Here is a 12,304-nt window from a genome sequence, read left to right as displayed (position 1 = left end):
TCAATCAGCCAACTTCAGATTTAAATCACCACTCAGTATAGGAAAATTACAAATTACCATTTTGTTCTCTGATTGCCACCTCAGACATCTATTACACATCAGTACATATTTCCTCCTCAACCCATCTATTCTTCACGGTCATTCAAGTGAGCACTGCCGCCTGGACGTCAGCTTACTATCACACAGTTCTTACCACCACTGAGATCATCACTTGTACAAAATGGAAAAACACCATAATTTAGGTTTCTAGACATGTAAAAACCTTTTTCCACCTTTCTTTCTTCAAAGCATCCATGATGGCCTTGTTCTTCAAAGCGTACACAATGGGATTAACCATTGGGGTGGCCATGGTGTACAACAGCGATATGGCTTTGTTTACGTTCAGTGTGTGTCCTGCTGATGGTGCCACGTACATTATAATCAGGAGGCCAAAGTATGTGCTGACCACCACCAGGTGGGCGCTGCAAGTAGAAAATGTTTTTTTCCTCCCCTTGGAAGATGGAATTCTTAATACTGCTGCCATGATACATACGTAGGATACTATGATGAATATAAAAGGTGGAGCTATTACAGAGGATGAGACATAAAATGTGATTGTTTTTATCAGTGAGGTGTCAGAGCAGGCAGCTTTTATAAGAGGTTCAAAATCACAAAAGAAATGGTCAATTAGTCTCTGGCCAAAGAACTGGACTGTGCTCATCAGCGAGTCTGCAGAGAGCGCAGAGAAGAAGCCAGCCACCCAGGCACCCGCAGCCAGCTGAAGACAGCATCTCTGGTCCATGAGTGTTGGGTAATGTAAAGGAAAGCAAATGGCCATATATCTGTCATAAGCCATCACTGTGAGAAGGAAGCACTCTGTGGATGCCAGCCAACCAAAGAAGAAATACTGGATCAAACACTGCTGAAAAGAGATGAGATAGAGGTGTGTCAGTAACCCACCCAGTAAGGTGGGCACCACATTGGATGTGGAGCAGACATCCAGGAGGGCCAGGTTCCCAAGGAAGAAATACATGGGAGAGTGAAGACTGGCTTCCAGGTAAACTGTTGCAACCATCAAGATATTCCCACACACAGTTAACAAATAAACCATGAGAACCATTAGAAGCAGGAAAGGATTTATCTCTGGCAGAGCCTGCAGTCCCAGAAGCAGGAATACTGGAGCATCTGATGTGTTCCTCAAACAGTCTGATTTTGCCATGTTTGCTGTTTAGAAAAAAAACTGAATTAAATACATTATAATCCAAACATATGTTAAAGTATTGTGAATACAGTAATCAGCTTTTATTGAGAGAGATAATCAGAATACTGAAGCCCAAAGTTCCTTTGTCCATCTATTATTCCAGTAGCTGAAAGTTCCTGGGCTTGCATGAAAGGAGACACCACACATGCACACCCAATGACACAGTAACAATTGTGTCACAAAGAAAGAACAAAACACAGTATGTGAGGACTTCCGAAGACACACACACTGCTGCTATAAAACATGAATACCTAAATCATCCAATCCCTGCACTGGACAACCTATGGAAAAATTTAAATAATTTAAAATTCAAATAAATATTGTTGTAATTTAAATAAGTTAGCATTCCTTACTGTTTGATTAATGTAGATCAGTACAATATACATGATTGTACTTATCAGAACAAATAATAAAAAGATAAAACATTTTTTATTAACCCCTTAAATGCTCAAGACGAGCTGAGCTCGTCATGAGCCGGGGAACGCTCGCATGCGGGGATAATTCCCCTGCTGTGCTGAGCGTCCACAGGAACGGGTGTGGCCGTGACGAGCTGAGCTTGTCATGAGCATGTGAGCGCTGTGACCGCTCCCCTTCCCCCAGCACAGCAGGGGAATATCCCCCGCATCGAACGGGTTATGGTTCACTGAAAAATCAGTATGACATCAAAATAAAGACAACAGAAATCCAGTCCAAAATGTAAAGTGCTGGTGCGTAAAAATGTCAGCGACATTTGGTCTTCTCTCCCTTTGCGTATGCTCGTCAACTAAAGTGCTTCCAGTTAGACTTTGATAGCCAATCAAGACAGAAACAATAATGACCAAGTGAAGCGAACTATTGTCAGCCACTATCACTGTGTTAGTAGGCCGTGAGCACATATTATGTATTGATTTAATGGTCGCTCTTGTACATCTTTGATGAAACCTTGTTTTTATGTCACTAAAAGTCACAACCTAGAAATATAGGTTTCACTTGGGACACCATGCACTAGATTTGAAATAATGTGATTACATTATTTAAAACAAAGTATTTTCAGACATATCTTTTCCTTCGGCTATTGTGATTGTGCTATTATATAATAAGTATCATTTGTTGATTGTCCACAGGAACTGTTGTTGTCTGTAAAGCTATAAACAATAATTAGGCATAAAGTGCTGGTGCTCCTGGCATGAGTGTGGACTTTCCACATTGTGGGTACATTGGACAGGAGGGCATCCATTGCAATGTAAAATAACAACCAGTAGGGAAAGATCCCACTCCCCACAAATTAGCGTTAGAGAAAACTGACCAGATGAAAAGCAACAGAAGCGAATACATGTAGAATAGGAGGACTGTGCTCTCCGCGACAGCACCACTCCCAGGGAAGCCCTGCCACCCTTCGGCTTGTCACTGTCACTGCTCTTCCAGCTGCTTGGAAGCCTAGGTGAGGAGCCTCACTGCCTTGCAGGACAACTGGACGGAGGTTCCATTCAGTAGACCTAACACTGCAGGCTGGCATGATCTGTCTTGGAGAGCTCTTAAAGCTGGTCATAGATGTTTTCACCTATCGGTTAGGAGGGCCAGGCACATGCAGAGCAGATGGAGTAAAGCTTCATAGGTGTAACTGTATAAGTGACAATTGTTACAGCCAAACATGCACCCAGGAAAAAACCCTGATCGATTCTGCAGACTGATAGTTGCATTACAAACAAGTCTGAGAAAATGGCACCCAATAAAACCTGTATGGAGGAAGGCTTGATTTCCCCAGAAATGCCACAAGCTAGATACTACATATAGATAGGAACACTCAACCAATAAAGACACGACACGCACACCACAAGTAGTGATCACATGCTCCTCACAGCAGACATCTGGACACATACTCCATGGCCAAAATTATGCTCCCCCAGGGGTCAAGAGCCACCAGTTTCATTATCACATGTGCACATGTGATTGACTTATGACAAATATGCTCTTTTGGACTGTAGGGAACAATTTATTGTACCTCATGTACTGTATAAATTAACTGCCAAAACTTTGTACATCAAGAGATTCCGAGTGGACACATTCTGTCCGTTCTCTCCCGGCCTCAGCTCTTAATTGAACCAACTTGTTCCTGTTCTGTGAAACTCCTCTTGTCTTTTCATTTATTTAAGGTAAATCCATATCTGAGCAACACATCTCCAGACAGCCTCACATCTGACATTGCATCTGTGCTGCTTCAAAGTCTTTCCTAGATCCTGAAATCTAACCACATATCCTGACCTCCACGAGCCTCATCAGAGTGAAAGAGAGGCTCAGAGGAAACAACTCAGAACTGGTTTAAAGCTGGACACCTCTGTGGGTGTCACCCATGGATTTCAACCCCAATGCAAGATTCTGAGCCACCCAACCTCCAGTGAGAGAGCCCCCATGGCATGAGCTCAAAGAGGGACAGATGGGCAGAGCACCTACTGCATGAGCCCAAAGACGGTCAAATGGAGAGAGCACCAACTGCATGAACACAAAGAGGGTCAAATGGAGAGAGCACCGACTGCAAGAACACAAAGAGGGTCAAATGGAGAGAGCACCAACTGCATGAACACAAAGAGGGTCAAATGGAGAGAGCACCGACTGCATGAGCCCAAAGAGGGTCAAATGGAGAGAGCACCGACTGCATGAACACAAAGAGGGTCAAATGGAGAGAGCACCGACTGCATGAGCCCAAAGAGGGCCAAATGGAGAGAGCACCGACTGCAAGAACACAAAGAGGGTCAAATGGAGAGAGCACCGACTGCATGAACACAAAGAGGGTCAAATGGAGAGAGCACCGACTGCAAGAACACAAAGAGGGTCAAATGGAGAGAGCACCGACTGCAAGAACACAAAGAGGGTCAAATGGAGAGAGCACCGACTGCATGAACACAAAGAGGGTCAAATGGAGAGAGCACCGACTGCAAGAACACAAAGAGGGTCAAATGGAGAGAGCACCAACTGCATGAACACAAAGAGGGTCAAATGGAGAGAGCACCGACTGCATGAGCCCAAAGAGGGTCAAATGGAGAGAGCACCGACTGCATGAACACAAAGAGGGTCAAATGGAGAGAGCACCGACTGCATGAGCCCAAAGAGGGTCAAATGGAGAGAGCACCGACTGCAAGAACACAAAGAGGGTCAAATGGAGAGAGCACCGACTGCATGAACACAAAGAGGGTCAAATGGAGAGAGCACCGACTGCAAGAACACAAAGAGGGTCAAATGGAGAGAGCACCGACTGCAAGAACACAAAGAGGGTCAAATGGAGAGAGCACCAACTGCATGAACACAAAGAGGGTCAAATGGAGAGAGCACCGACTGTAAGAACACAAAGAGGGTCAAATGGAGAGAGCACCGACTGCAAGAACACAAAGAGGATCAAATGGAGAGAGCACCGACTGCAAGAACACAAAGAGGGTCAAATGGAGAGAGCACCGACTGCAAGAACACAAAGAGGGTCAAATGGAGAGAGCACCGGCTGCAAGAACACAAAGAGGGTCAAATGGAGAGAGCACCGACTGCAAGAACACAAAGAGGGTCAAATGGAGAGAGCACCAACTGCATGAACACAAAGAGGGTCAAATGGAGAGAGCCCCGACTGCAAGAACACAAAGAGGGTCAAATGGAGAGAGCACCGACTGCAAGAACACAAAGAGGGTTAGATAGACAGACCCCTTACTGCATGTTGTGAAAGTGGGTCAGATGGGCCGAGCCAACTACTGCATGAACCCAAAGATAGTCGGCTGGACAAAGAACCTACTACATGATCCCAAAGGGGGTCATACAGACAGAGCACCTCCTGTATGAGCCTAAAGAGGGTCAGACAGATGTTTTCATCCCTTCAACTTGTTTGTAGTGCTTCACATGTGCCACATTCTCCTTGACCTGTTGACAAATTGTTCAAGCATGCTTTTAGAAACTTTCCTCCCTCACAGAAACCCAGCACCTCATCACTGGTGCTTTTCAGTCTTACTTGCATTTGCCTTCTATCCTTATTGCCTCGAAGGTTCTCTTTTTCCTTTTATTCTCTTTACAAATATATTTCATTGCTTGCTTGGGTTGCAGATTCTCCCCCATGAGGGTTCCTGTGAAAGAAACCTGCAAATCCGACTACACTCAAACAAACAAACCCCATCCAACCCCATCTGTGATGTTCAAAGAGGTCATTCAATGCTTGGACCAGCGTGACACAAAGAAAGTAAACTTGGTCATGAGAAGGCACAAGTTTTACACATGTCTACAGAGAGAGGATACAAGCATCAACCCCTTTGTTTGGAATCTGAAATGAAGGTGGCTGCAGTTTGTGAATTCAGTGATATCCATCTTATAAGTCCACTTGTAGCAGATGAATCTAATGTTGGAACAGTTGTTCTCATGGTTATGGAGAGAGCAATCCTGAAACCCATAGCCATGTTGCAAAGAATGGTCATATATTTCAGAAAATGGACCACCTATACTTGGGTGCAAAACACAACATCACCTGTCCATAGGTGGAAACCACAGCGTGTTCTATAGATGTATTTGAGGTCAAGATAAGGAGATCAAGCATTGATTCTTGGCAGGAGAGTAGAAACATTCTTAAGCATAAGGAGCTATTTGCAGATCCAATTGGCAAGCTAAAGGGACATGAGCATCACATAATGAGAACTGATGCCATGCCTGTAAGTCATAAGCCAAGAACCGTACCTATAGTAGAGATAAGGGTAATGCTTAAGTACATAAAAAGACATTATTGAACAGGTAGCGGCCACAATGTGGCTTTTACTCGTGGTGATGTCTAGACCCTAAAAAGTAATGTACATTTCTTGTCTACCTCCACAGTGTCAACAAAAACATACCTACTATGAAGGCCAACAGTCTGACATTAATGAGATCCTTCTCCTGAACGGCAAGCAAACACACAATCAGTGGTCTATCAGAAAAGGCTTCATCGGGTGGGAAAGTACTTGTTACATCAGCAGATATTTACCAGTTCATCAGTGTAATTTTGGCTCATCCAAGCTACATATATTTTCAGACGTTTATTCCAAGGTCGGACTATGTTCAGTATATTTAAGATACACAATGATAATTGGGGAGAATGAAGAAGAGGCAGGTTGAACGCTCAGGAAAGAGAAGAATTGTTTCAATGTGGATGAAGTTGAAGACTTAGACCACATTACTCTGGTCTTGGAGTGAATCCCAAATGTGGTCTGCAGAAGGTGGTAAAGGGAAGCAAGAACCTCTAAACAAGGACCATCTCAAGACTTTTGTGGGCCTGACCGACTAAGATGATAACTGTGTTGGTCATTTCAACACAATGCCAGACTCCCTCTGTGGCCAATTAAAAAGGGCCTATGTGGAGACTGGGAAAGAAACATTATTTGGACACAAAATGTTACACCATTCTCTATAGACAAGTAAAACTTACCCCTCATCAGTGCTAGAGGCATGGGCGAAGTGCTGGCCAAGAAAGGGTGAAATCATTCTGCATGAAAGATTTCTTTCAGCTTCTTAGAAGGGAAATCCAGAGGAATACTTCCTGCATCTTCTGCTTACAATCTGTGTGCTAATGTGTCCGCTACCAGCTTTCTAAAGATATCCAACCTGTGTATTGCAGCCAGTGACTTAAGCATCAACAGTATGTCCACTGTGCTGACATAGCCCTACAGTTTTCAGGGCTTCCCCCAGTAGCTATGCCAACGGAGTTGTGTTTACAGTCCTTTCTCTGACTGCACATGTTGGTTGTCTTGTCATTTTAATCAGTGACACTTGCTGAGGTAAAGGCACAATCATTCAAGAGGTTGTCTAAAACATATCCAAGAAAAGAACAAATGTCTCAAAACGTGCACATTGCGGACGCAATCCACTTTGTGCTTCACATTTCATGTTGCTACACTTATGTGAACCCAGGAACATGGGTAAGGCATCCTCATGGATGATGGTAATCCCTTCATGGACACTTACATGAGCATTGCAAGGAGATAAGATGTTTGCACTATTTTTTTCTTTTGTGATGTAGTGACATTTACCTTCCGATGAAGAACAAGGGGTCAGAAATGCCTTGAGGCCTTATTTAAATTAAATATTGGTGGAAGCAAATTATATGTATATAAAAAAGTGATAAAAAGAACAATTGATTGGACATCAGGAACCAATTGAATAAACCTATGAAACATGTTTCTGTAAGCTGGTGTACGCAAGATTCAGTTCGAAAAAGATATTTCACATAATGTGTGCAACCAGCCAGGATACAAACTAGGTGTGAGGAGGGCCAGGCTGACACTGAGCGTCCAACGAGTTTGAATCCACATCCTTCATCAGGGGGTGGTTCCCCCACTGTCCCCCAGCACCCCGAGTGCATCCAATGAAGAGAATCTGTGCCACGGGATCTCAGATCTGCCAGGCTTGGAGCTCAAAAATGAAAGAAACTTCAAATGTGGCAAACTTTGAAAAAGCATGAAAAGAAGACTCTTCAAAGAAGCCTTAACAAACCCAGGAAGACATAACACCCCTCACCTCCGCCCAACAAGGAGGGGGTTCACCACTGAAGATCAGAGGAATATTAGTGAAAACTCTATCCTTATCCTGCACTCTCAGAAAAATAAAGTGGTCAATTCTCACAAACTAACACTTTACAAAACTTCCTAAATAAAAAAAATAGATTGAAGCATTTCTCCAGCATCTGGATATTTATCCACTTCCAGGAGGTCCCTCAGAACTACTTCTGCACTATCCCTGCAGAAATCCTGCCCGATCACTGCAGCACTCCTGCACTATCACTGCTGCACTTAGGCACAATCACTGTACCACTCTTGCACTATCACTGCAGCACTCCTGCACTATCCCTGCAGCACTCCTGCACTATCACTGCACCACTCTTGGAACACTCACCTGAACTCCAGCTGGGCCATCTGCTAATGTTAATTGTCATTAAATTTGTGCAAGGGGCAGAGGGGTCACTGATGACTGGTGTGTCATCAAACTGCACCTGGCACCAGGCGCGACTCGTGCCACGAGTCTGCTGTATTTATTACCAGTGCAATACACGGGGGTGTGCACTTCAGAGATCCCTGGTGCTTGGAAGCTCTCTCCACTCTCAGCTTCTCACTCAGATGATAATTAGTCGTAGGAAGTTCAGGGCCTTGAATTATCACAATTATTTCCTTTCATTAGGAATTAGCAGAGACTGCAAACTGTTCCTGCACATGTCTCAGTATCTGGATCAGTGTGACAGAAGAAGAATGGATGGTGATGTGGGTCACCTAAAGATGTGTAGGGTTATATTTGACTAGGTAATCATTTTTCTCACATATAGCCTCCCTATAAATTTAGAAATTTGGCATGAGATTATCTAATGTGGTATGAACAAAAGATCATATTTTCTCTTTCCTTCTGTAGTACAAGGAATAACATCAAAAACACAAAACAAACAGGGCCAACAGAAGGAGTCAGCCTCAACCTCATGAATATTAACAAGAAGAGGGCACTCTCCATTGGCTCCAGAGAACAATAGCCAGCACGGGCTCGGTACTCTGTGGCTGGCCCAAAGTCATACTCAAAGGGTTGAGTGGCTTGAGTCCAGCACTGTGATGGAAATAGGATGCAGCCTGGCTCAGCCGAGGGAGAATGTGAAATGCTCATGGATTATTGTGTGATTGGTTCTCTTTGCTGATATCTGTTTGTGCATATAAGGTATTTCTGTAGGACAAACCTACTCCAAAGACAGCACCACCCTTGCTTTGCTGGGATTAGGTGGTTAGCGTGTGGGCAGTTGTGTCAAATTGGGGTTTTATACAGGACCCCTATCTCCTTGAGTTTGGGACCTGACACGTCCTAGGGTGCCAGTGAAGAAGTGTTGCCCATTACACCTTACAATAACCCTGTTCATACCAGAGACACCCCCTGGTTCCACTGGATGATGACCAGGGGGTTACTAAAGCAGGTTCTTGTGAGTCAGTAAGGCCAGCCCCTCCCCCATATGGCACAGTCTCTTGTCAGGGAGGCGTGTCACCTATCATTGACCTTCAACTCTATTGTTTTTGCCAGGATTGCATGCTACATACTTTCTCCTTATTGTGTGTCAGGCTATCAATAGTGTGCAAGCCTTTCCAAAGGAGGTTGATAGGAAAGATATTTGTAGATAAATATCCCAACCTGCGTGATGCTCTTTACAATATCATCTCCATGAAGATTACAGACACTACATGGATCCACCAACCTTCTCAGTATCCCCCTAAACATGCAGTGACAATCACCAATCAATCAAGGATTTGTAAAGTGCTACCAATTACTCATGAGGGTCTCTGGGCGCTTCCATGTGACACATCTGCAGAGTAAACTTGAAAGCTGTTCACTTTGGTTTTTGCTAACTTTGATAAACTGGCAAACTGATCATTGTTAAAATTGATCATTGTAGGAGCAGCGGCTCGTGCCATACTCTTATCCTTTCAGCCCCATGGATGCTTCAAGACACAACTAAAGAGGTATCTAGGAAGTTAAGGGAAGGCAGATATGTCAGTCTTTGAGCTCTCCTTCCTCCTTCCTCTGTGCTTATGTGGATGCTTCTGATGTGTTGTCTGCATTCCACACTCACTGGGTCTGTTGGACTATACATAGAGAATTGAACCGACTCTCTGCTTTCAAGGACTTTGTTGTTGTGATCCCTAAATGTGAAGCTGTGTACTGCCCAGTTCTGAGATTCTGATGCCCCCCTGAATCCCTGCTGGCCTGCCCCATTGCTGCGGCCCTGCCTGTTTGTGAGTACACCCCTAGCCTCATGGCCACAGTGACGTGGTACATTCAGACAGACCTGATTTTGAGTCACCTGGGAACCTGCAAATGGTACCCCACACCCAGAAGCAACATTAGCACTGTTATCATTACTTTAGGGATGAGTGGAATACTAGACCCTTCAGAGTTCGCCTCAAAGGAAAATAAAACTGCAGACATTGTTGTTTCCACTTTGATTCTTGTAGATTATTGCCCAATCCCAGCTCTTCTTCAACCTGGGTATTTTGCCGGCTTTTAAAGGGTGGAATATTCAACTGGAGGCCTTGGCAGTTTTTCCTCATTTTATAACTGAAAAAGCTAATTTACAAATCAAAAGTGTACTTCACATTAGCGAGAGAGATCAATACACTTCTTATGCTTCACAACAGATCTGCTTATGTAACGCCGGCTTATTCCCTCTGTGGCGTAGTTGATAAAGGCTGGAGTTGACTTGTTGGTCTATTGTTTGTACTGTTACATTGTGCAAAGACAATGAACACATTTTTTAATGTACTTGACATCATTTTGAAATTGCACTTGTTGGCCTTAAAAGCACACATAATATATCAATCAATCAATCAATCAATCAATCAACCGACTTCAATAAAAATGCATAAAAGTACACATAAAAGGTCATTTTATTACATATAAAGGCCATACGATGAAAGAAATACAGTATTAAAACTTAAAACATATTTACCATTTCATGATAAAATAAACTCATATGTCAACAATCACAAGTATAATTTTTTTTTTTATTTAAACGATAATCTTAAAATGTGATAGATGTTGTGATAAAAACCTTACAGATTCACAGAACAGCCAGTAAGAAATAAGCCAGTGCATTGTTGTGTAGTTCCTATAAAACTTATACAGGATCTGCGCTTTTAGACAAAATACACTGTAGGATTGGTGTCAGAATTATTCTAGACACCCCCACCAGGTATGTTGGAGTGTGTACCAGCTAGCTCACAGTTGCACTAGAAACACCTCTTACCAAGGGGAGAATAGTTCTTGGCAACTAATGAACATGACCACTCAGTCCCATGAGGGATCGCGGAAACAGTGTACTGCTTTTTGCTCAGTCACTCGTGCTTACTTTGTCTCAGAGAGATACACAGAATAAACGGTGGTGACGTTCTCAATAAGTATTTATTGAGCAGTTTTTATTCTAGTGTAAAATAGGTGTGCTGAAACACCCCCTAGACAGTAACAGATATAAATTATTAGAAGCACAAAGAAAGTGAAAGGATGATAGTTATCTACCATTTTGCTATAGCCATGAACACATGCAAGGATATCAAATACATGACAATAAAATGCGTACTCCTACGATGCAACCCTAACTATATGTACCTAAGTGTACCTAGCATGTATGTAGGTGTTAAACCAAGATTCCCTCTGGACAGAGGTCTTTAATCTGTGGGGTGCGACCCCCAGGGGGGCCACGGAGTCCTGGGAAGGGGGCCGTGCATTTCCAGGCCTAACTCCTGCCTGGTATACAAAACAAGTGCTAATCCTTTGGACAAAGACACTGTGATCAATAAAATACTTCAGCTGAAGTAAATCGAGTCTCGTGCTGAAAACGAAGAGGCCCAGCAGACAGGTAAAACAATCCTTCTAACAAGCCATCTTTCCAGGGTGCCTGCTTGTCTGAATTAAATACAAATGTGTGCGAGAAGTGAATCTGCAAATGAAAAGGATGATTGGGAGGAGTTCTGGCTCTAGTTGCTCCAAGCATTGTGATGGCAAAGATGTGTTTTTTGTTGCCTTTTTGGTTTACACAGGGCTCTGAAGTGCATGCTTTTAACCATAACTGTATTTACTCAATGCTGAGTACCGCTAAGGAGGAGTTCAGGGACAGTTATGCAAAATAAAATGCATTACTAATGATCTGATATTACTCAAATCTACATTTTGGAAGTACTATTTTATCCTAATGCTATTTGCAGTTTGTAGCAGTCTATCATAGCATGTGTAATGCAATTACCAAATATTGACTTACACATTCACAGTGCTTTCTGTCACAGGTTGTGGCCTCATAGCACTAAAAATACACTATTCTCCACTGCACCGACCAAATTTGATTCTGGGGCTGTCTGGGTACACACAGACCTCTGCAGTGCACCAAATGAAAAGAGTTTCATTTCCCGCTGAGTAACAACTTTCAAATGTATTTTTCATTTAAGCTACCTATTTTATATGTAGCTACCTGATGGTGAAAGACCTAAAAACGAACAAAATGTTTTGGAGCTGATTTATGAGAGGCTTGAGCCGCCGGAGCTCAACATTTTTTTAAGCTTCGGAAGCACAAGAGTCACA

At 43.2% G+C, this 12,304-nt stretch overlaps 1 protein-coding gene across 1 annotated transcript; it reads right to left on the bottom strand.

Annotated features, from left to right (window-relative positions):
- Positions 1-238: 238 nt before the first annotated feature.
- On the bottom strand, positions 239-1,198 carry LOC147678824 (olfactory receptor 6N2-like). The gene has a single exon (XM_086945744.1). The coding sequence runs from the start codon at positions 1,196-1,198 to the stop codon at positions 239-241; it is 960 nt and encodes a 319-aa protein (XP_086801870.1).
- Positions 1,199-12,304: the final 11,106 nt, after the last annotated feature.

Source organism: Lissotriton vulgaris, chromosome 12, assembly GCF_964263255.1.
Source record: "Lissotriton vulgaris chromosome 12, aLisVul1.2, whole genome shotgun sequence".
Lineage (NCBI taxonomy): Eukaryota > Metazoa > Chordata > Amphibia > Caudata > Salamandridae > Lissotriton > Lissotriton vulgaris.
This window is presented reverse-complemented; position numbering and strand designations above follow the sequence as displayed.